Here is a 24,328-nt window from a genome sequence, read left to right on the forward strand (position 1 = left end):
TCCTTTGAAGAGCATACGTTTTTAATTTTGAAGTCCAGCTTGTCAGGTTTTGTTTTCGTGAGTCATGCTTTAGGAGTTATCCAATCTTTGCCTAACCCAAGGTCATAAATATTTTCTCCTGCTTTCTTCTGTACATTTTATAGTTTTAGAATTTATACTTGAGTTTATGACTTATTTTGAGCTAATTTTTTATTGAGGGCAAGATGTGGATTATTATGTCTTCAAATATTTTTTCTTCCCTATTCTCTCTCTTCTTTGATTCCAATTACATACATACTAGACTTCTAGATGTTGCACAGATCTCTGAAGGTCTGTTCTTTTACTTTTTCGTCTCTGTTCTTTAGACTGAATAACTTCTGTTACTGTAGCTTCAGGTTAATCGACTTTCTTCTTTGTCTCCAACTTTCCATTAAGCTCATCCAGTCAGTTTTTAAATTGAGATACTGTATTTTTAAGTTCTGGGATTTCCATTTGGTCCTATTTTTGTTATTTCTATTTCTCTGCTGAGATTTCTTTCATGTTCCTTCATTATAAACATGTGTTCTTTTACATCCTTGACAATGGTTACAATAGCTGCTTCAAAACCCTTGTCTGCTAAAGCCACCATTTAGGTCATTTTGGGGTTAGTATCCACTGATTGACTTTTCTCTTGATTATGGATTATGTTTCAAGTATCTTCATACCTCCAGTAATTTGGAATTTGTCTTGGATACTTTTCCTGATAGTTACAGAGAGTATGGACTGTGTCATAGTTCTTCAGAGAGTATTTTTTAACAGGCAATTAATTTGGCTGGACTTAAATTCCAAACTGTGTCTCCCCTGTACTTGCTTACATATGACTGCACATCGCTGTGCAGTCTTTTAGGCTTAGCTGGCTGCTTGAAGTCTGCTCCACCTAACTCAGAGGTAAGATAGAGATTTGGGCAGAGATTATATACAGAATTGAGGCTTTTCTTCTCTGGCTTTCTCCCTGCCTGAATTTTCCCTCTCACTTTCTAAGTACTATGGTGGCTCCAAACTTTGTCCTCTGATTGTCAACCAAATTAGACTGAGAGCTTCTCTCCAAGTTTTAGCCACTGCAAATGGGCTGATGGGGTCTTACCCTTGGGATAAAATCCATGAAAAGGCAGGAGATTCCCCTACTGCTGTCTCTTTTTTCCAATTATAGACACCCCCCGCTTCTAGTTTCTACCTGCCTTTAGCTGCTTTCCAGTGCCCCCAGGTAGCTGTTTTTTAAAAATATTTTATCCAGAGCTTTTATTCATTGTCTGTTAAAGGATTTGCCTAACAGGAGACGGTTGGCCTTTGTTGGAAGTAATTTTATATTTTAAATTTTGTAGTCCTTTAAAAAATTTTTATTTATTTATTTTGACTGTGCTGGGTCTTCGTTGCTGTGTGCAGACTTCTCACTGTGGTGGCTTCTCGCTGCGGAGCATGGGTTCTAGGCACACGGGCTCAGTTGTGGCTTGTGGGCTCTAGAGCTTGGGCTCACTTGTGGTATACAGGTTTAGTTGCTCCAAACTATATGGAATCTTCCTGGCCCAGGGATCAAACCCATGTACCCTACATTGGCAGGCAGATTCTTAACCGCTGGGCCACCAGGGAAGTCCTTAATTTTTTAGTCTTTAAGAGGTTCCTCCACATTGTTTAAGCATCAAGCCCCATGAAGCCTGCATCCACTCAAGGCAACTTCCAGGGATCTCATGCTGTATTAGTAGAATAGTGGTAACATGGAGAATAAATTCCTACTGCATATTAATAGCACCCTGTGCACACTTCAATTCCCATAGCATTCTAAAAGGCTGATGCAGAGGAATTTCAGACCACCATTGTTCTGGTTGTTAATATCTGGTAGAGGAGATTTTCTTCCCCTCAACCTGCTTTGAACTTCTGCAACATTTTGTTGTTTTCTAGATTTGCTGCACTTCAAACAGGGACAACTTTTCATTTTAGTCCATTTATGCCATGCAAAAAAATGAGGTCCAAAAATGGGGAGCACCTCATGTAAAATAGTAGCAATGATCGGGGAGGAGAGGCAGGACCCAGCTGTCCTGAAGTCCTATCCAGTCACACGTGGCCATCACAGCACTTACCTTACTCTGTTTTTATTATAGTCATGTATGGACTATGCACTTTTCTCAAATGTTTTCTGAGGTCTTCAGATCTCAGCTCTTATATCAGCACTTTAGAGAGTCCTTTCTTGAATCTTCAATTGAAAAGAGGATTTTCCTAAGCACTTTCCATTCATGTCCCTCTGTTTACAACTTTTATGATATTTACCATATGAAATTACCTACTTTATTCTTGTTTATTGGTCTATGATCTACCCCCACTTAGTAGAATGTAATTTCCATTGGGTCAAGAGTCGTCTCTGTTTTCTATACCATATCCCTCTTCCCTGGTGGCTCAGTGGTAACGAATCTGCCTGCAATGCAGGAGACCCGAGTTTGATCCCTGGATCAGGAAGATCCCTTGGAGAAAGGAATGGCTACCCACTCCAGCATTCTTGCCTGGAGAATTCCATGAACAGAGAAGCCTGGCGGGCTACAGTACATGGGGTCATAAAGAGTTGTATACAACTGAACAACTAAAGGAAAGAAAGTGAAGTCGCTCAGTCGTGTCCAACTCTTTGCGACCCCATGGACTGTAGCCCACCAGGCTTCTCCATCCATGGAATTTTCCAGGCATGAGTACTGGAGTGGGTTGCCATTTCCTTCTCCGTAGTATCTTCCCGACCCAGGGATTGAACCCGGGTCTCCTGTATTGCAGGCAGACGCTTTACCATCTGAGCCACCAGGGAATCTCCCTGAACAACTAAGTGTATATATAATATACCATATAGACCAGAGTTGGGATTCCAGTAGTGGTTTAATAAAGTATTTGTTGACTGAATGGACTAGAAAATGAATGAATGATGGTACTCCTAATGCTACAGGAAAACTATTGGCTTTCCCCAGAGCCTGGGGAGAAGGCTTACCATGAGTGTTAAGTTTCTTTGGCATATTTTAACCTTGAGAATTCTTTCAAATTTTTCATTTTATTTATACATCCAGATTCATAACAGTAGTTACCATCATGTAGTTTCTAATTAGTAACTAATATACCATTAGTTATACCTTTTGGTGAAGGGGAAAAAAAGACATACATCTAAACCACTCTTCCGTGAAGTGGTGCATAGTGCAACAGGGGGGTTGGTGGTGTAAGTAATCACCCACTAAGTTGTAAACAGGAATTTCTCCCCTAAAATGGAACACAACCAACACTTTTGTCCTCTAATTATAGGAAACTTTTGGAGGTTGGAGACAAGACTATACATTTCTGGCTTGTGTGTTTATTCTCTTATTCTCCTAATTAGTAAACATGACCATTCAGTTCAGTCGCATCCGACTCTTTGTGACCCCATGAATCGCAGCACGCCAGGCCTGCCTGTCCATCACCATCTCCCGGAGTTCACTGAGACTCACATCCATCGAGTCGGTGATGCCATCCAGCCATCTCATCCTCTGTTGTCCCCTTTTCCTCCTGCCCCCAATCCCTCCCAGCATCAGAGTCTTTTCCAATGAGTCAACTCTTCGCATGAGGTGGCCAAAGTACTGGAGTTTCAGCTTTAGCATCATTCCTTCCAAAGAACACCCAGGGCTGATCTCCTTCAGAATGGACTGGTTGGATCTCCTTGCATTCCCAGGGACTGTCAAGAGTCTTCTCCAACACCACAGTTCAGAAGCATCAATTCTTCGGCGCCCAACATGACCATTAGATGGATCATAAATGAATATACTCCCAGAACTGTTCAGAAACATTCTGTGTATTTTTCATCAGTTCAGTTCAGTTCAGTCGCTCAGTCGTGTCCGACTCTTTGCATAGTTGTCCAAATTCTGTCCTTTTTGTTTTCCAAATTTTTTTGCTATGTGAGTATTACCTATTAACTCTTAATGTAAAAAATTTTTAAAGAATCATTCAGCATTTGATGATGTGCCTACGTATTCATTGACAAGGAAAGTAATTCAAGATATATTAAGATTAAAACAATTCCATCTATATTTAAATATCCATATTTAGATAGATGAAGATTTTAAACGGAGTTAACAATGACTTCTCTGGAGACAATTTTTCTTTTTTGCTTCTATGTATTGTCTAATCTGCATATTTAGAGTCTGAGGGTCCGCTCCCTGGAGGCTCCTCTGCCATTACTTATACAACAGTGAGAATCATTCAAAATACTTTTCTTTCTACTCCATAATATTTGTATTTGTTTACAAAATAAAATTCCTTACTCCTCGTACTAACCTTGCTCAGTAGAAGCTCCCTTAAAGGCAGGGAGATGGGAAAAAAAGTACAAATGCTAAGGTTGGCTTTGGTGACAGACATCTTCTTCACCAAAGACTTTAGGAGCAACAGCATGAGGCACAGTTTTAATACTTTCATAGTTTCAAAATGGACTAAGAAATCTTTCCTTTACAACTTTCTCCCGCCACAAAGTTCAAACAAAGAGCGGTAAAATCCTTCTTCCGTTTTTCTCTTTGGGGGCTGGGCGCGTGTTGACGGACGTTGATTTCTACCAATTGTACGAGGCTTCCTTGCGCGTGGTCCTGCCTGCCCCGTTTACGAAGGGTCAGCCAATGAGAGCGCCGCTGTTTCAGTCAGCGGCGACCAAAGAAAGAAGAAGAGAGGCTATTGGCTACCGGCTGGAACTGCTGCCCAATAGGAGTAGGCCGAGCCAGCACCTCAGGCGGGCAGCTTGAGCGGCGGGCAAGAGGCTGTGGTAGCCCGTCCGGCAAGTTTTTCTAAGGGGGTTGCGGCGCCTCCAGCGACCTTGCGACTCTGACCGTGTGCTCTGGCTTCAGGTGAGGCGGGCGCTTGCCTCTCCCCAGGCCTTGGGCGTCTGGGTCCGGGAAGACTTCCCCTGGGTCCCTGGACGTAGGGCCCGAGTTGGGCTGGGGGCGGGCTTGAACTCGGTGGTCTGAGGAGATTTGGGCGCTCCGGGCGGCCCCAACGGTCGGGGCCGAGGCACCTAAATTCCCGTTCTTCCGGGGCTGCTGGGGCGGCCCCCGAGGTGCCGGTGGGGCGGGGAAGGAAGGAACTCCGGATTCCTGGAACGAGCAGAGTTCGCCGCGGGGCGGGGTTCAAGAAGTCGCTGGCCCGGAGTCAGAGGTCCCTGGTCGCTCTCCAGGGAGTGGAGCCTCGGACTCTTCCTGTGCAGATAACTGCTGTCCCTCGGAGTGCCCGCTACTTGCCTCACTTTCAAGTTGAACAAAAGACCTATCGTTCTATCCAGCTTTACCTCACAGCAACACTGTGACGTAAATACTTGTATTATCCCCACATTTTTAAAGACGAATAAGTCGAACACGGAAGCTGGGCAACCGTCCTAAGTAAGGGCCTCAGGTAGGACGTGACCGAACAGGGATTCGAACCCAGGTCGGCCCAACTCCCCGCCCGCGCCTAGTCGTCTTTTTAATTGGGAGTCTTCATCGCACCTAGCGTGGACATTGGTTGAAATCTGAATAAGAAAGCTTGGGAAAACCACGGGATTTCTAGGACCGGGCTGCTCACGTCAGGGGGGGGGGGACCCGCCGACGCGCGCCTGCTCAACCCCAGGCCTGGCGGGTTCTGTGTTGGCCCACATTGATGGGGAAGCTTTGCTCCAGCACGGCGCCGTGTAGAGAACTTTCTTCCAGGATGACGTTGTTCTCTATCTCTTCTGTCTGTCAATATTGGGTGCTGATATGTTCATAGAAGTTGATTGGTTTTGCGTTTTTAGGTGTATGTATGGCGGGTAATTCAGTAAGTATTTAGCATCTACTGTGTACTTCTTGTGTAGGATGCACCGATGAATGAGGCTGGGATTTGGCTCTGGGCCTTTCACATCTCATCAGAACTTTTGTTCTCTAATCAGAACTGGCATATCATGGGAAGAAATTTCACTTTTTAATGTTAACCATACTGAAAAGAGCACAGAATAATTTTTAAAAGATTCGTGCATTCACCACCCCTATCTAACAAATCTTGACTTTGACCTTTTGGTAGAGTTTTTCTTTCTTTCTTTTTCTTAAATAAATAAATTCTATAGTCAAAACCTCATATGTACCCCAGCACCTTCCCTCTCCTGAATTGGGTATTTTTCATGCTCGGGCTTGTTTTATACTACCTTATATTTATAAATCCATATAGTAGTGTGGTTTTGCATATTTTTAAGTGCCCTAAAGATGGAATTAATAACGAAGTTTCATCTGTAGTCTGCTTTTTTCTTTTCAGTATAATTTTTGAGGAAATTTACTGAATTGGGATTCTTAGTTGGAAGAAAGTTTATGGTTCCGTCTTGACCAGAGGTTTTGCTTCACATTTTTCTCCATTTTGAGTTCTTGTTCTTGTACTTCAGTTAGTCAGGTATTCTGACTTAACCTTTTAAATATTATTTTTTGCTGTCTTTTGTTTTCTGAGAGTTCTTCACGTTTATTTTGCAATCCTTCTATTAAAGCTTTTATTTTGATTTTTTTCCCTTGGCATTTTAAGTTTGGATTTATTATATTTACTTACTTTTTACCATTTCTTGCATCACATTTCTTTTTTCCAAGTTTCTTCTCTTTGTCTGCTTTGGTCTCCTCTCATGTTGGAGGCTTTTCTTGAATGTCAGTTGTTCTTTGGCTGTTTGTTTAGCAGAGAGCACTCCCCCTCCCCCCCAGAAAACTGATTGGAAGCTGTGTATGAATGACTGAACCTTACCAACCAAGGGACTTTTACCATTAGATGTAAGGACAGAGACCTAGCCATTTTCTTGAGATTTACAAGTGTTAGTATTTATAGATCTTTTCTCTTCAGCTGGTTTTCTCTAGAGAACAGTCCTCTAATCTACTGCCTTGAGGCACAGAGAATATGTAAAAACCAGAATATTGCATTCTGGATTTGTGCAGCTGGGGAGAAGGGTTGGAAGTGTTTCACACTTGTGAAAGTTTGTAGAATTTCACTTAACTCCTTGTTTTCACTGCTGGTCTTAAGTCTGTGTGGTTCAAAATTCCAGTTTTCTGCAGCATAGGGAGAGGTGTTTTTTGTTTCCTTGAGGAACAGATTACTTTCACAGGCTTTCAGCTGATCCTCCTTTCCATCTCCATCTTTCAGTGCTGTCTTCTGTGATATGTTGTTTCTACAGTTCCCTCAGTGGAAATTAGCTTGCTTTTCAGTAGCACACAGTCCTACCAGTTTTGGTATGGAAAACTGATTTGTATGTCTCATACACTCTTTGCTTTGTGCTTGTGACTTATTCTTTTTTTAATGCTATTTCTTGCAAGGGGATCAGGGTCATGTTCATGGATTTTCAGGAATGACTAGGAAAGAAAAACATACTTCATCCGCTGTGTTTATTGGACTTCTCTGCATTTATGCTGACCACTCCAGTCTGGCCTCTACTCACCACTTTCGGCAAACAGCTCTTTTCTAGATTATCTGTCACCTCTGCATTGCTAAATCTAGTGGCCATTCTTCCCCTCAGTAGCACTTGACACATCTGACTGTCCCCTCCTTGCATCATTCTTCCAAGACACCACACTCTCCCAGGTTTTCTCCTACCTCATGGTCTTGGTTTCTGGGTTCTCTTCCTATAACTGTTATCCTTTTAATGTTAATGTCTCTGGTATTAGTCCTTGGCCTGCTTTTCTTCTATCTCAATTCCTTCTTAGGTAGTTAATCTATCCCAAGATTTTAAGTGGCATGACTATACTGAGGATTCTTAAAGCTGTCTACTCTTCCATCTCCACTGCTACTATAAAGTGGTCACTTTGCCTGCACTTTTCCTCTCATACAGTCCTTTCCTAACACAGAAGAAACTCCTTACCAAGGCCTTTTAGTGAAAGTGTTGTGTATCATCAACTTCACTCCTCATATTAAATCTCATACTGTCTGCTCTTTCTTACTGTGCTCGTTATGCTGGGCTTCCTAGTTTCTCTGATGCACTAAACCCATACTTAGCAGACACCTTGTATTAATTTTCTTCTGAAACTCTTTCTTGGCTCTTCATATGGCCAACTTTTTTTTAATCCTTCTTGTCTTGGTTTAATTTTCACTTATAAGAGGCCACCTCTCACTGTTGTGTCTTGCCCCCCACTCCCAAAACCAAATGGCACAATATATAATTTTTCACATTGATTTGTTTATTCTCTCATTTGCTAGAATGTAAATTGTATTACGCTGGGTCTTATCCACTTATCTGTTTGCCTCTGTGGAGTGTCTGACTATATGACAGATGCTTAAATATTTCTTGAAAAATAGACTAATGTAGTGGAGTAGAGACAGGAAACAAATAATGAAAGGAACATAACCAGTGCTTAATAAATATTTATTTAACGGACTAACAAATGGACTTAGAGACAGAAAACAAAAGTAATGAAAAAGTTGAAGTAAATAAAGGTTGCTCAGCCTTTTTGGAGGAAATAGGTAAATTTCTGTTTTGAGTTATTAATTATTTTGTGAAAATGTTCTTTCTGTGTTTATTTTTTGCACTTTAGTGCCATGAAAGATGAATATTGCCTACTAAAATTAAATATAGCATTGTATGCATTTGTTGTAGTAAATGTCCATATACAGGTCATGACAGAACTGCAAGAGGTCTGGGGGATTATTTTCAGTAGTTCAATTCTCTTATTTTATAGATTCTTTCAAAGACTAGTGCCATGATCACATGCGGAGAAGGCAATGGCACCCCACTCCAGTACTCTTGCCTGGAAAAATCCCATGGATGGAGGAGTCTGGTAGGCGGCAGTCCATGGGGTCTCGAAGAGTCAGACACGACTGAGTGACTTCACTTTCACTTTTCACTTTCACGCATTGGAGAAGGAAATGGCAACCCACTCCAGTGTTCTTGCCTGGAGAATCCCAGGGACGGGGAAGCCTGGTGGGCTGCTGTCTATGGGGTCGCACAGAGTTGGACACAACTGAAGTGACTTAGCAGCAGCAGCATGATCACATGACTTTATGTTTTCGAAGGGCAAACAGGATAACTGGTTAAAAGTCCTTATTATAAGAAAAGAGCTAAAATCATCTTTTTAAGTTTCTCAGTTTTGTCAAGAATGATCTTAAACATTAAATGATAGCCATAATTAAATAAAACATGCCATGTAGCTGATACATTTTACTAATACTTTTTACAAATGTTGCTTCCTCAGTGATGGCTCATGAAGCAATGGAATATGATCTTCAGGTGCAATTAGATCATGGTGCTGCAGAACAGCCTGCTCCTGCTGAGGTGGTCAGCAGCCAAGGGGGACCACCCTTGCTCCAGCCTCCTCATACTGAGGAGGTCAGCAGCCAGGAGGGACCACCCATGTTGCATCCTGTACTTGCTGAGGTGGTCAGCATAGAAGGAGGACCACCTCTGCTCCAACCCATTCCTGAGGAGCTGATCAACAGCCCAGAGAGAGTGCCGCTGCTTCCGCCTATTCCACAGATACCTATTGATCTAGAGGAAGTGGAGCTCTCAGAAACAGAGACTGTGGGGAACCTCAATCCAGGAGTTTTAGAGGAGTTTAGACCGAGATCTGGTGCTAACCACACTCCCCAAGTGACTTCATTGGATTCAATGAACAGCTTCATCAGTGGGCTGCAGAGACTTCATGGCATGCTGGAATTCCTGCGACCAACTTCAGACCGCAGAGTGGGGCCCGTGAGAGCGAGGAGGAGTAGGAGGAGTTCTGCTTCACGGAGGGCAAGAGCAGGAGGGTCCCAGAGGACAAACAGTGCCAGGTAAATAGATGTGTAAATAGTGGGATTAGTACCCTGATTGGGAATTATGAACCTTAGGCCCCGATGATAGCCCCAGTGCTGCCAGGAATTGGCATTGTGACTTGGCAAGTCAGGTAACCTTTCTGAACCCTCAGTACCTCATAAATCAGATGAAAATAAAATTACTTGGTTTATTTACTTCGCAAAGTAGTGGAGAGGATAAAGGTATACAGATAGGTTTTGAAAACTTGTTGGTAGTTTGTTGACAGTGATGTCTGTAGAGGCTGGCTTTTCTTTCGAGCATTTGTCTCTCGTACATCATATATATATATATATTTTTTTTTTTTTTTTTTTTTTTTTAACTTGCAAGTCCATTCCACTTGCCCGAGATTCATTGTTCATTGGCACTGCACTTAGTGGTACAGTAGATTTTGTAAGATGGGCAGGCTGGATTTAGAGAACCCTTGTGAAAAGTAGAGTGTGAATTAATATAGAGCTTATCTGACTAAGTGGGAAACATTCTAGCCCTCCTTACCTGATACTGTGTTGTAGAGTTAAAAATAATTTTCTTCCATAGGATTTGGTTTGAAATTGCCTCTTGAAGGGGTTAGCTGTCAAGTCTTAACAGTTATTATGAAGAATAACAGTTGTCTATATTTTAATCTGTTTTTTAACTTCTGCTTTATTTGAAATACTTAGTTCCACAGTTGGCTCTCTAAATGTCTTCATAATGTTGAAAGAGACTGAATTCAACCTTTTCATTTTAAATGTGAAAGAAACTTGGACCCTGAGAGAATGATCTATTCAGGGTCTCGGAGTGACAGTACAGAGGAGGTTAGAGCTGATGTTGGAACCTGGGTCTGACTGTTGTCTACAAAAGCAAATAAAGGAAGCTTCAATCAGATCCATTTTTCTAACACTATGAAAATAATGTGGGGCTTCCATGGTGGTCCCGTGCCTAAGACTCTGCACTCCCAATGCAGGGCGCCTGGGATCAATCCCTGGTTAGAGAACTTAATCCCACATGTGGCAACTGATAGTTTGCATGCCACAACTAAGACCCGGTACAGCCAAACAAATAAATAATAAAAAATAAATATTGAAAAGAATGAGATGGCACTAAATAGTGGTAGCTGGGCCATCTGTTACCTGTGTTTTACAAATGAGGAAGATGATGGGGTGATTTATGATTTGACTGAGATAACCCTGGAATTGGAATTGTGCCTTCTGATTCTGAATTTCAGCATCCTTTTCAGTGGATCCTGCTAATTAGTGTATCAGGGCTGCTGTTACTTTAGCTGTAGTCTAATGCCTGGTCAATGCTGGATGTGATCCATCAGGGGTGAGAAGAGCCTAGTTCTGTGTTGACAGGAGTTGCAAGTGCATGCTACTCTGTTATTTTAAGGTGCCATTTACAATGATTTTCAAAGCAAAGTAGGATTTCATATATTTGTGTCATAGATGAAGGTACCTTGTCGTGCAATTTGGCGACCCTGTTGAAATAATAAGGGGGCTGAGAATTGAGAGTGGTATCCTCAGGAACTGTGAAGAGGACTCTTAAATTGTCCTCAGGCTTGGTTGTTCATACATTGAGTGAGTGGGTGAGGGGATTGTACTTGGTTGAGGATATTAGTGTAATGAGTTCACAGGAGAACGACACTTATAAACCAGACGCCAATTTACAGAGAAAATTAGAAACAGCACAGAGACCAGATTCTCTGGTATTGTCAGCATGGTTCTCCTAGAGGATACTGACACACAGAAGCCAAACTCTATAATCAGAAAATTTCTTGATGTATATAGAATCTGTGCTCAGGGATTGAGCTACAGAATTTAGATGTTAAATGATGTCAGTTTGTCTGTCTCCACAAAGAGAATAAACCTTCAAGGCAAAGCACTGTGCAGGGAACATGGATTCTGGAGCCTGATAAATGAGACATTAAAATTTTTTGCTGTTAAATATTGTGTTGTGAATAAATTCCACACTAAATTCACACAGAAATCTGAGCTTTCCCAGGACTGATTTGCTTATACCTTCTGAATATCTTGAAGTGAATTTCTCATGATGGTGTTTGGCGGCATTTACTCACCTGACACACTACCCCTGCACCCGGTATTGAGAGCCTGGGCCAAGGTGAGATGCTTTTGCCTCAGGCTCCACCACATTGGGGGAATCTACCTAGTGGGATATTCTTCCCAACTACTTCTCAATCAAGGTCACAAACTCCTTTCCTATTTCTTTGTTTGAGGCTGCTTGATTCTGACTGTCAGCATCATCATTCATTTGTCAACTATTTGTAACACTCCACTATGTGAGAGACTGAACTTTTGCCTTGGAGATACATACATCTGAACAGGACAGATCAGGGTATCTGTTTTCATGGAGCTTATGGAATCTAGGACTACAGAGGGTAGGCAAGGGGCAAGAATTTATTCTACTGTTATTTAATCTAGAGATGATGAGTGCAGGAAAAGAGGAGGATTTTAAGACTATACTCCTAACCACTGTCTCCCAGTTGCTCTTCATAGTCCCCTGCTGACCTTGGAAATGCCTATTTGCTAATAAAAGCAATATTGATGAGTGATTTTTTAAAAAAAGTTAATCACTTAATTTTTGCTGGTTTCTATATAGAATGCTATTGATATGCATGTAATGATGGTGGTTTAGGTGCTAAGTCATGTCTGACTCTTAGGACCCCATGGACTGTAGCCTGCCAGGCTCCTTGCCCATGGGATTCTCGAAGCAAGAATACTGGATTGGGTTGCCGTTTCCTTCTCCACGGGATCTTCTGACCCAGGAATTGAACCTGGGTCTCCTGCATTGCAGTAGGCAGATTCTTTATCTACTGAGCTATAAGGGAAGCCCTATGCTTGTAATAGGTTAACTTTATTATGTATTTCATTTAGTTCAAATGTTCTTAGGCAGTGCTGCGCTTATGTGCTTATCCTCATGAGTAGCTATAGCTGCTGTTCACGCACAGTTCTTAAAAATAAATTTGTAAACTTGCTTAGCATTTTCTTAAAAAGGCAAACCTGAGTGCCATTAGTGCAAATGGCAGAATAAGGACCTCAGAAAAATCCTCTGTATCGAATCAATGAAACAACTGCCAACATTTATCAAAATCAACTATTTCAGTATTCTGGAAATTATCCAGTGCTTATAGCAGTTCAGTGAGTGAGTCTCAAAGAAAGCCAGTTGAGTCTCAGTAAGAACTGTGAGCTTTGTGACATTCCCTATTCCCATTCTCTTCAGCTCCATAGTAGTCTTGAAAACTGCCTGTAATCACAGTGAAGGGCCAGTAGCCTAGAAGCAACTAGAGAGAGTAGAATGGAATTGGAGGTACTTTGAAACCTCAATCCCAAAGAATTCTTGTTTCACCTGTTCAGTGATTTCCTGGAAAATGCCACTTGAAAGGTTATTCCTGACTTATGCTTAAAGCCTATTCCCCAGGATCTGCTTGAGGCAGTGGATGGTCACTGGGGCAAACATTAGACTAATCAAAAAGCCTAAAAGGAAAAGCTGGGGAATGTGATCTTCATATGGGGTTTTAAAAAGTTCTGACATATTCATGGGAATCTAAAAGGCCACATACATGTCGAGGGCTGTGTGCAGCTGTACCCATGCTCAGGAGAGGCCTAAGAAGGCACTGAGGCAGTTAGCTCTCATCTCTGGCTGACCTTGAGGCTCTGCATAAGTAAGAAATGAAGTATAAGGTAGAGTTGTCACCTGCCTGGCTGATTATTGATGATGTGCCCCAACACACACGTCAGATACCTCAGTGAAGACTGGGAGGCTTACTGATTCCAGGTGTTTAAGGAAATCTCTGTCTAGTCATGAGCTGAGCACAAAGCTAACCAGCACGCATAGCAAAGAATGCAAACTTTATAGAATTACTTCAGAAAGTCACTAAACAAACAGTAGCAACTATAATAAATAACAGCAACAAACCCTGGGAATGGTGAATTCTCATTTCCAGAGTTATCCCATTATGTTTTATGAGATGTCCAATTTTCAAGAAAATATAAGATGTGTAAAGAAAATATAATCATTACACAGGAAAAAAAGTTGTTTATGAAGAAACCAAAATGTTGAACTTACTAGATTATTTAAATATATTCAAAAAACTAAAGCAAAGGATAAAACACCGTGTCACCAGGTAGACAATTTTAATAAAGAGACTGAAGTTATAAAAATGTACAAAGTAGAAATACTGAAGTTGATACATGTACTAAATGGAAAAAGAAATCACTGGAGAGCTCAACAGAAAGTTTGAGTGGGCAAAAGAGAGAACGTCTAACTTTTTGTTGTTTTTTTTTAGCATTTTTAACTTGAAAAGAAAAATGGCTTAAAATGAGAATTGAAACAATAATGACTGTAGCCAGACTTAATACCCCCAAAGACCTTGGTCTGAGTAGCTGCAGCAGCAGAATTCATGAGGCTGTATTTGATCAATAGGGCCGTTTTTTGTCTTGTTCACTCTCTTTTCAGCCCCCTAATATCAGCAGACAAATTGCCAAGTTAGTTTTCTTTCTTTCTTTTAATGTATTAATGAGTCATGTCTTTAAAAGATATTGACAAAAGAAGTACCAGTAAAGTAAGATTAGCTTTTAGCAGAAGGGTCCACCTTCAGTGTGAGCTAATGGAATAATTGAATGGAAAGAGCATATGTAGTCCAGTCAGCATCTGCCTGAATCTCTGTTCCTACGTCAGCATTTAATGGCCTGGTGATGCATTAAAATGACTAGGATTTACCTCCAAATTACTGTGGATTATTCTTGTGATGATAGTATGTTGTACTAGAATTCTGTTGTCTTTCTCCATGCGTAGGTTGAGAGCACCGTTGGATGCTTTCTTTCAAGCGAGCAGGACCCAGCCTCATTCATCAACCACCTCTTATGATTCAGAGACTAGGAATCTTGTCTCTGATGACTTGCAGGTATCAGGTAGTTCTGATTCTGACAGTGACAGCTCCACAGAGTTTGAGGAGGGAGTTGCCCAGGCAGAGGAGCCTGAAGCTGTTGTTTTAGAAGGTGAGTATTCTTTATCCAGATTTCATTCACAAGGTCAACATCCGACAAGCTTAGGCTCCAGAAGGCTAGAAACTCTAGACTTGTGTTTTGATACTTTTCCTCTTCACTCCGGAGGTCATAGATTACTGCTTTATAGTACAGAGCTTACACTCAGTCAGTTCAATCGCTCAGTCTTGTCCGACTCCTTGCGACCCCATGGACTGCAGCATGCCAGGCCTCCCTGTCCGTCACCAACTCCTGGAGTTTACTCAGACTCATGTCTGTTGAGTTGGTGATGCCATGAGCTTACACTGGCCATAACTATACTGAAAGGATTTTATCTGGCTTGCAATTTTATGTGATTTGTGACCCACTGAATTGGTCACTTTTTTCCAAGTCTGTGATAGGAGATATACAGGATGAGCCTAGGGCATTTTATTATGGTAGAAAGCAAAGCTGTATGTCTTAACAGTTATGTCAGTAGGCATAGGTGTAACCTTGAAAGAGAACCTAGTGGCTTAGGGAACTTTGAGCATTTTGGGGCAGTTTGAGCATTAAAAAAAGTAATGAATGTATTCATAGGGTCTTAGATTGAAATAGCATCAGTGAATTCTTTTTTTTTTTTTTGGCTCCTTAATATGTGAGATCTTAGTTCCCCAACCAGAGACTGAATCTGCTCTCCCTGCCATTTCTAATTGGTAGTGTTGCTGTAAAAGGGAAAGCTGTGGTGAGTTAGGCTCTCCTGCTAACCTCATACCTGACTTATATCGTCTTTTGTATGTTACCTGTCCCATCATTTCTGGAAACAACTTGACAGAGGAACTAGAAGACACCTCAACAGACCAAGAAGTTATATGTGCTGGTGGAGAAGACACTGTCCCCAAACAGGTAATATGAACATCCTTTTAAATTTGCATTTACATTTAAAAAGGAGACTGCAGGCTAAAATTTAAAACTCACAGACTTTGTCGGCAGGGGGCCCAGGTGTTACTCATCATTTGTGTGACTCCTTACCCTTAGGTTTAAAAACAGAGGGTAGGGGAAGGTTTGAAAACTTGTCCTGCCCACCTAACAAGGTTATGTATCAATTAAAATAGCAGACATGAATGCAGTTTATGAACTGTCTGGCAGAATGCTTGCTATGAGATAAACCGTTTTTATTTTTAAAAATAATATCACTGTCCTTAATATGAGACATATTTATATAAACTGTGGACCCTGCCAGTTCTGAAACATCGTTGATTCACTTTTTGCATGTTTCTGTTTTTATTTATTCTCTTTAGAAAAATTATGCTCATGTAAATTTACTTATATGTATAATTTTTTTCTTTATTGAAATATAGATGACATACAATGTTAGTTCCAGGTGTACTGCAAAGTGACTTGGCATTTGCATACATTATAAAGTGATCACCACAATAAATTTAGTAACCATTTGTCCCCGTACAAAATTATTATAGTATTATTGACCACATTCCTCATGCTATATGTTATATCCCCATGGTTTATTATTTTATAACTGGAAGTTCAGTCAGTCAGTTGTGTCCAACTCTTTGAGACCCAACGGATGCCAGCACGCCAGGCTTCCCTGTCCATCACCAACTCCCCACTGCTTGCTCAGACTTATGTCCATCAAGTTGTTCATGCCATCCAACCATCTCATCCTCTGTCGTGCCCTTCTCCTGCCTTCAATCTTTCCCAGCATCACGGGCTTTTCCAATGATCAGTTCTTTGCATCAGGTGACCAAAGTATTGGAGTTTCAGCTTCAACATCAATCCTTCCAATGAATATTCAGGACTGATTTCCTTTAGGATGGACTGGTTGAATCCCCTTTCAGTCCAAGGGACTCTCAAGAGTCTTCTCCAACACCATAGTTCAAAAGCATCAGTTCTTCAGTGCTCAGCTTTGTGATCCAACTGTCACATCCATCCTTGACTTCTGGAAAAACTATAGCTTTGACTAGATGAACCTTTGTCAGCAAAATAATTATCTCTACTTTTTAATATGCTCTCTAAGTTGGTCATAGCTTTTCTTCCACAGAGCAAGCATCTTTTAATTTCATGGCTGCTGTCACTATCTGCAGTGATTTTGGAGCCCAAGCTAATAAAGTCTGTCAGTTTCCATTGTTCCCCCATCTGTTGGCCATGAAGTGATAGGACCAGGTGCTATGATGTTAGTTTTCTGAATGTTGAGCTTTAAGCCTGCTTTTTTACTCTCCTCTTTCACTTTGATCAAGAGGCTCTTTAGTTCTTCACTTTCTTCCATAAGGGCGGTCATCTGCATATCTGAAGTTATTGATAATTCTCCCTGCAATCTTCTTTATCCAGCTTGTGATTCATCTAGCCTGGCATTTCTCATGATGTACTCTGCATATAAGTTAAATAAGCAAGGTGACAATGTACAGCCTTGACGTACTCCTTTTCCTATTTGGAACCAGTCTGTTGTTCCATGTCCAGTTTTAACTATTGCTTCCTGACCTGCATACAGGTTTCTCAGGAGGTAGGTCAGGTGGTCTGATATTCCCATCTCTTGAAGAATTTTCCACAGTTTCTTATGATCCACCCAGTCAAAGGCTTTGGCATAGTCAATAAAGCTGAAGTATATGTTTTTTGGGAACTCTCTTGCTTTTTCGATGATCCAGCAGATGTTGGCAATTTGATCTCTGGTTCCTCTGCCTTTTCTAAATCCAGCTTGAACATCTGAAAGTTCTCGGTTCACATACTGTTGAAGTCTGGCTTGGAGAATTTTGAGCATTACTTTGCTAGCATGTGAGATGAGTGCAAGTTAGTACCTCTTAATCCCCTTCAACCTGTTTTGTCATACCCCGCCCCCCACTCCCTTCCCTTTGGCACTCACCCATTTGTTCTCTATGTCTGTTAGTCTGCAGGTTTTTTGTTGTTTTATGTTTTAGATTCCATTTAAGTGAGATCATATGGTATTTGTCCATAATCCATACTGTTTCCTTAGTGGCTGCACCAGCTTATGTTCCTACCAACAGTTCACAAGTGTTTCCTTTTCTCCGTATCCTTGCCAGTGCTTGCTATCTGTTGTTGTTTTGACGGTAGCCATTCTGACAGGTATAAGGTGGTATCTCTTTGTGGTTTTAATTTGCATGTCCTTGATAATTACATTCATGTATTACCTAAATCAAATCCTTTATACAGTGGAAGTGAGAAATAGATTTAAGGGACTAGATCCTATAGACAGAGTGCCTGATGAACTATGGATGGAGGTTCGTGACATTGTACAGGAGACGGGAATCAAGACCATCCCCAAGAAAAATAAATGCAGAAAAGCAAAATGTCTGTCTGAGGAGGCCTTACAAATAGCTGTGAAAAGAAGGGAAACAAAAAGGAAAGATATACCCATTTGAATGCAGAGTTCCGAAGAATAGCAAGGGGAGATAAGAAAGCCTTCCTCAGCGCTCAATGCAAAGAAATAGAGGAAAACAATAGAATGGGAAAGACTAGAGATCTCTTCAAGAAAGTTAGAGATACCATGGGAACATTTCATGCAAAAATGGGGCTCAGTAACCTACAGAAATGGTATGGACCTAACAGAAGCAGAAGATATTAAGAAGACGTGGCAAGAATACACAGAAGAACTGAACAAAAAAATCTTCATGACCAAGATAACCATGATGGTGTGATCACTCACCTAGAGCCAGACATCCTGGAATGTGAAGTCAACTGGGGCTTAGGAAGCATCACTACGAACAAAGCTAGTGGAGGTGATGGCATTCCAGTTGAGCTATTTCAAATCCTGAAAGATGATGCTGTGAAAGTGCTGCACTCAATATGCCAGCAAATTTGGAAAACTCAGAAGTGGCCACAGGACTGGAAAAGGTCAGTTTTCATTCCAATCCCAAAGAAAGGCAATGCCAAAGAATGCTCAAACTACTGCACAACTGCACTCATCTCACACACTAGTAAAGTAATGCTCAAAATTCTCCAAGCCAGGCTTCAGCAATATGTGAACCGTGAACTTCCAGATGTTCAAGCTGGATTTGAACATATCCTCAAAAGGCAGAGGAACCAGAGATCAAATTGCCAACATCCACTGGATCATCGAAAAAGCAAGAGAGTTCCAGAAAGACATCTATTTCTGCTTTATTGCCTATGCCAAAGCCTTTGATTGTGTGGATCATAAGAAACTGTGGAAAATTCTTCAAGAGATGGGAATACCGGACCACCTGACCTGCCTCTTGAGAAACCTATATGCAGGTCAGGAAGCAACAGTTAGAACTAGACATGGAACAACAGACTGGTTCCAAATAGGAAAAAGAGTACATCAAGGCTGTATATTGTCACCCTGCTTATTTAACTTATATGCAGAGTACATCATGAGAAACACTGGGCTGGAGGAAGCACAAGCTAGAATCAAGATTGCCGGGAGAAATATCAATGACCTCAGATACGCAGATGACACCACCTGTACGGCAGAAAGTGAAGAAGAACTAAAGAGCCTCTTGATGAAAGTGAAAGAGAAGAGTGAAAAAGTTGGCCTAAAGCTCAACATTCAGAAAACAAAGATCATGGCATCTGGTCCCATCACTTCATGACAAATAGACGGGAAAATAGTGGCTGGCTTTATTTTTCTGGGCTCCAAAATCACTGCAGATGGTGATTGCAGCCATGAAATTAAAAGACGCTTACTCTTTAGAAGGGAAGTTATGATCAACCTAGACAGCATATTGAAAAGCAGAGGCATTACCTTGCCAACAAAGGTCCGTCTAGTCAAGGCTATGGTTTTTCCAGTGGTCATGTATGGATGTGAGAGTTGGACTATAAAGAAAACTGAGCGCCGAAGAATTGATGCTTTTGAACTGTGGTGTTGGAGAAGACTCTTGAGAGTCCCTTGGACTGCAAGGAGATCCAACCAGTCCATCCTAAAGGAGCTCAGTCCTGGGTGTTCATTGGAAGGACTGATGTTGAAGCTGAAGCTCCAGTACTTTGGCCATCTGATGTGAAGAGCTGACTCATTTGAAAAGACCCTGATGCTGGGAAAGATTGAGGGCAGGAAGAGAAGGGGACAACAGAGGATGAGATGGTTGGATGGTATCACTGACTCATGAGTTTGGGTGAACTCCGGGAGTTGGTGACGGACAGGGAGGCCTGGTCTGCTGCAATTCATGGGTCACAAGGAGTCAGACACGACTGAGCAACTGAACTGAACTGATAATTACTAATGTTGAGCATCTTTTCTTTTTATGTGTCTCTTGGCCATCTCTTTGGCAAAATGTCTGTTCCCGCCTCCTGACCATTTTTAATCAGGTTTTCTTTGCTGTTGAGTTGTGTGAGCTCTTCATTTATTCTGGATATTAACCCTTTATCTGATATATCTTTTAATATCTTCTCCTATTCAGTAGGCTGCCTATTCATTTTGTTGTTAGTTTCCTTTGCTGTGCAAAAGCTTGAAGTTTGATACTCTGGTTTGTTTGTTTTTGCTTCCTTCCCTTGCCTGAGAAGACATATTCAAAAAAATATTGCTAGGACTGCTGTCAAAGAGCTTTAGTGCCTATGTTTTCTTCTATGAATTTTATGGTTTCAGATCTTATATTTAAATCTGTAGTCCATTTTAAGGTTACTTTTGTATATGATGTGAGAAAGTAGTCCAGTGTTTGGCTGAGTCCCTTTGCTGTACACCTGAAACTATCACAATATTGTTATAGTCCATTATAAAATAGAAAGAGAAAGTGGTCCAATTTGATTTCTTTTGCATGTAGTTGTCCAGATTTCCCAACAGCATTTATTGGAGAGACTGTCTTTCCCCGTTGTCTACTCTTGCCTCTGTTTTCGTAAATTAATGGCCCAAGTAAGTATGGGTTTATCTTTGCACCCTTTGTTCTGTTCTGTTGATCTGTATGTCTGCTTATGTGATGGTACCTTACTGTTGTGATTACTGTAGCTTTGTAGTACAGATTGAAATCAGAGAGTGTGATATTTCCACCTTTGGTTTCTTTCTTGAGATTGCTTTGGCTATTTCTAGTGTTTTGTTTTCGTATAAATTTAAAATCATTTAGTCTAGTTCTATGAAAAATGCTGTTCATATTTTGGCAGGGATTGCATTGCATCTGTAGATTGCCTTGGTAGGAGGATGATTATTTTAACAATGTTAATTCTTCCAATGAGCATAATATGTTTTTCCAATTGTTTATGTCATCTTCAGTTTCTTTCATCAATGTCATAGTTTTCAGAGTACAGGTCTTTTACCTCTTTGTTTAGATTTAATTCTAGTTTATTTTATTCTATTTAATACAGTTCATAAATGAGATTATGTTTCTTAATTTCCCTTTCTGATAGTTCATTGTTAGTGTGTAGAAATGCAGCAGATTTCTGTAGATGAATTTTGTATCCTTTGACTTTACTGAATTCATTTAAATGCTCTATTTTAAAATTTACACAAGAGAGATTATATACTATCCTGTTCCAGGACTGATTTCTTTTCCCCCTGACTTGTTGTATCTTGGAGAGCTTTTTTTTTTTAATTGTAGGACTAAGTGATTAAATGTGTGATTAATTGCTCAACTAATCTTGATTCTAGTCATGTCTTTTTTTTTTTTAATTTTGGCTGTGCTGGGTCTTCGTTGCAGCACACAGGGGCTTCTTTAGTTGCAGCACACAAGCTTCTCTTCTCTTCTCTGTGCTCTGGAGTGCACAGGCTTAGTCTTTGCAGTGCCTAGGCTTAGTTGCTCTGTGGCATGTGGAATCCTAGTTCCTTGACCAGGGATCAAACCCATGTCCCTTGCATTGGAATGCAGATTCCCAGTTACTAGACCACCAGGGAAGTTTCTCTTGGAGAGCTTTTTATTGTCAGTACATAAAATTGAAGGAAATGGGTACCCACTTGAGTATTCTTGCCTGGGAAGTCCCATGCACAGAGAAGCCTGGTGGGCTACAGTCCATGGGGTCACAAAGAGTCGGACATAACTTAGTGACTATCCAACATAAAATTGAATCTCATTCTTACTGGTAGTAATAGCTGCATAGTGTTTTTACATAGGAATACATTTTTAGTTAATTCTTCCCTTGCATGTGCACTATTGTTGCTTCCTACTAAGATCATGCTGCACTGAGCATCTTTGCATTATTGTCTTGGCAAATATTTGTGGTTATATTCATGGGATATATTTCTTCCAGAAAGGTTGCTTTATCAAAGGAAGAATGTTTGTATTTTTAGTTTTGATAGATAATGCCAAGTTGCCCTCTGGAAAATTTGTGCCAGTTTCTGCTTGGAACAGCAGTGTGTAAGCATGCCCATTTCTCCCTCACCCTCAGTGCTTCATGTTACCAGACATTATCTAATAGATGAAAAGAAGTAAAAACATAGTTTAATTTTTGTTTAATTATAGCTGAACACTTACTAACCATTCGTATTTTTGTGTGAGCTGTTTATATTCCTTTCTCTTTTCCCTTGTATTTTTATCTTTATTCACATGGACCAGATATTTTATAGTTACTTGAATTATGAACCTAATTTCAAATGTATAAAAGACTTAATATTCCCTGTTGTTATTTAACTGGGTTATTAACTTCTGGGTTTGTTTTGTTTTAATATCTTTGTAAATTAGCTCCTTTTTGTCATTTGAATGAAAAAAAATCAAGAATTTCGTGAGTTCAAAGGATAATAATAATATTATCACAGTTTATATTATCTTTGACCAGATTGCACTCTGGAAAGAATGTGAAGTGATTCATGGGTATTGGGTTTTTCTTTGGCATTTTTCAATTGGGTTTGTTCATTTTTGTGTGACTTTTGTTAATTTGTTAGTTTCATATCTTTAAGACAGATTTTGCATTTTCTCTAATTTGAATGTATTGTGGTTTCCATCCAGCAGTCTCCCCAGAAGTCTAACCCTTCTCTAACTTCTGCTTCTGTGGATGAGGAAGAAGGAGACACTTGCACAATATGTTTGGAGCAGTGGACCAATGCTGGGGATCACCGGCTCTCTACATTGCGCTGTGGGCACCTCTTTGGGTACAAATGCATTTCAAAATGGCTCAGAGGACAGACCCGAAAATGTCCCCAGGTAGAGACCGTAGTTAAGAACTGTGTATGTGCACAGTTAACACATTAAGTCATGCGAATTCCTAGAACCACACTAACTGTGTCCTGTTTGGCTCCTTAGTGTAACAAGAAAGCCAAGCAAAGTGATATCGTTGTCCTTTATGCCCGGACCTTGAGAGCTTTGGACACTAGTGAGCAGGAGCTCATGAAGAGGTAGGTGGAAAGAGTCTGTCTAGCTGGAACATTCCCTTTTGGTTCTTTGTAGGCTCATCTGAAAAAGGGGGTATGATTCACTCTTAGTGCAATTCTGAGGCTTTCCTTGGACTGTGACTAGGGATCTCTGGGGATTGTTGGCAATTTAACATTGTGACATGATACATGTCTGATCACCTGATGCACGGTTTGCTCTCCAAATAGGATTAAAAGTGATGATCTGGAGTAACAAATTATTGTGACTTCACCTAGCTCAATGAATGTAAGGACTTTTGCTTGAACTCTTCAGGGAAAAAAGCTAGTATAGAATATCAGAAAATGAAGTCAATGCATAGGAAAACAACTGAGAAGTTGAGGATAAAAATCTCCTTTCTTGAAAGAGAGGGAGTTGAAAGAAGAGCAACAGGTGGTAGACTGCTGCACTCGTCTGTGTGCTCAGCACCTCTCATAAGCCTCCATTTTCAGGGCCTGAGGGTTGTGTGCTGATTGGAGAAGGTAGCTCTGCAGGAGCACTTTGGCATTCCTGTGAACTTGGAGTCAGCGCTAAGACTTAAGTCTTTGGTAATAGGACTTGGGGAGGCCAAGACATGGTCTGGTAAGCCCTCCTGAAATCAAAAAGTCATAGAGAAACCTTTAGCCATACAGTAATACCTCACACCTAAGCTGGGCAGCAGACCCACACAGAAAGATAGCCTGGATTTTTTGGTAGCCTGTCCAGCTTCTTCCCTAAGGGATTACCTTTACTGTCTGCCTCTGCCACTAAATTCGGTGAATACTGAATCAGGGAATGAGTGGCCAATTCATTGTGGCCAGTTCACGGCCATCTAGAACACACTCCAAGTCTCAACCTCCTTGTCGTTAGAATAGGCTTAGATACTTTTTTAAAAACTGAGAATTTTTGCTTCTTGTGTCCCTAAGCCCTCCTGCCACAGTATTCTACAAGGAAGTCTCATAACTGAAGCAATACAATGCAAGAAATTATTGGGATTTGGGAAGCCCATGGACAATTGCTAAAAGCACTATTTATAAAATATGCTTTAAGAACAGTAAATATTGGGAATTCCCGGGTAACAGAATTCCCAGGTCCAGTGGTTCAGAATCATCCTTGCAGTGCAGGGGAGGCAGAGGAGGAGATTCCACATGCCATGCAGCAGCAGCCAAAAACCACTCCCCCTGCATTGAGAGTACAGGGATGTGGGTTTGCTCATGCATTACTGGTAAAAATGTACATAGATATTAACATTTAGAGAGGCCCTTGGCAATATAATTCAGAAGTCTAAAAGTAATTCTGCTTTAGGCATTCTAAAAAAATGATTAAGGATATGTACAAAAATGTGTTTAATCAGGCTTTTCATTTAGTTAATAATCCAAACCAAGAAGGTTAAT

The 24,328-nt window shown here is 40.8% G+C and overlaps 1 protein-coding gene across 2 annotated transcripts in view; it reads left to right on the forward strand.

The window, feature by feature from the left end:
- Positions 1-4,690: 4,690 nt before the first annotated feature.
- RFWD3 (ring finger and WD repeat domain 3) overlaps positions 4,691-24,328 on the forward strand; it is a 34,075-nt gene continuing 14,437 nt past the window's right edge. The window contains exons 1-6 of one of the 2 annotated variants that reach the window (XM_070388725.1): positions 4,691-4,844; positions 9,156-9,732; positions 14,540-14,742; positions 15,539-15,609; positions 22,560-22,751; positions 22,851-22,942. In XM_070388725.1, coding sequence (XP_070244826.1) covers positions 9,158-9,732; positions 14,540-14,742; positions 15,539-15,609; positions 22,560-22,751; positions 22,851-22,942 — 1,133 coding nt within the window. In that variant the 5' untranslated portion in view covers positions 4,691-4,844; positions 9,156-9,157. Of the gene's footprint in view, positions 4,845-9,155; positions 9,733-14,539; positions 14,743-15,538; positions 15,610-22,556; positions 22,752-22,850; positions 22,943-24,328 lie in introns of both variants that reach the window. The other variant, XM_005894333.3, reaches the window with a different exon arrangement.

Source organism: Bos mutus, chromosome 18 (assembly GCF_027580195.1).
Source record: "Bos mutus isolate GX-2022 chromosome 18, NWIPB_WYAK_1.1, whole genome shotgun sequence".
Lineage (NCBI taxonomy): Eukaryota > Metazoa > Chordata > Mammalia > Artiodactyla > Bovidae > Bos > Bos mutus.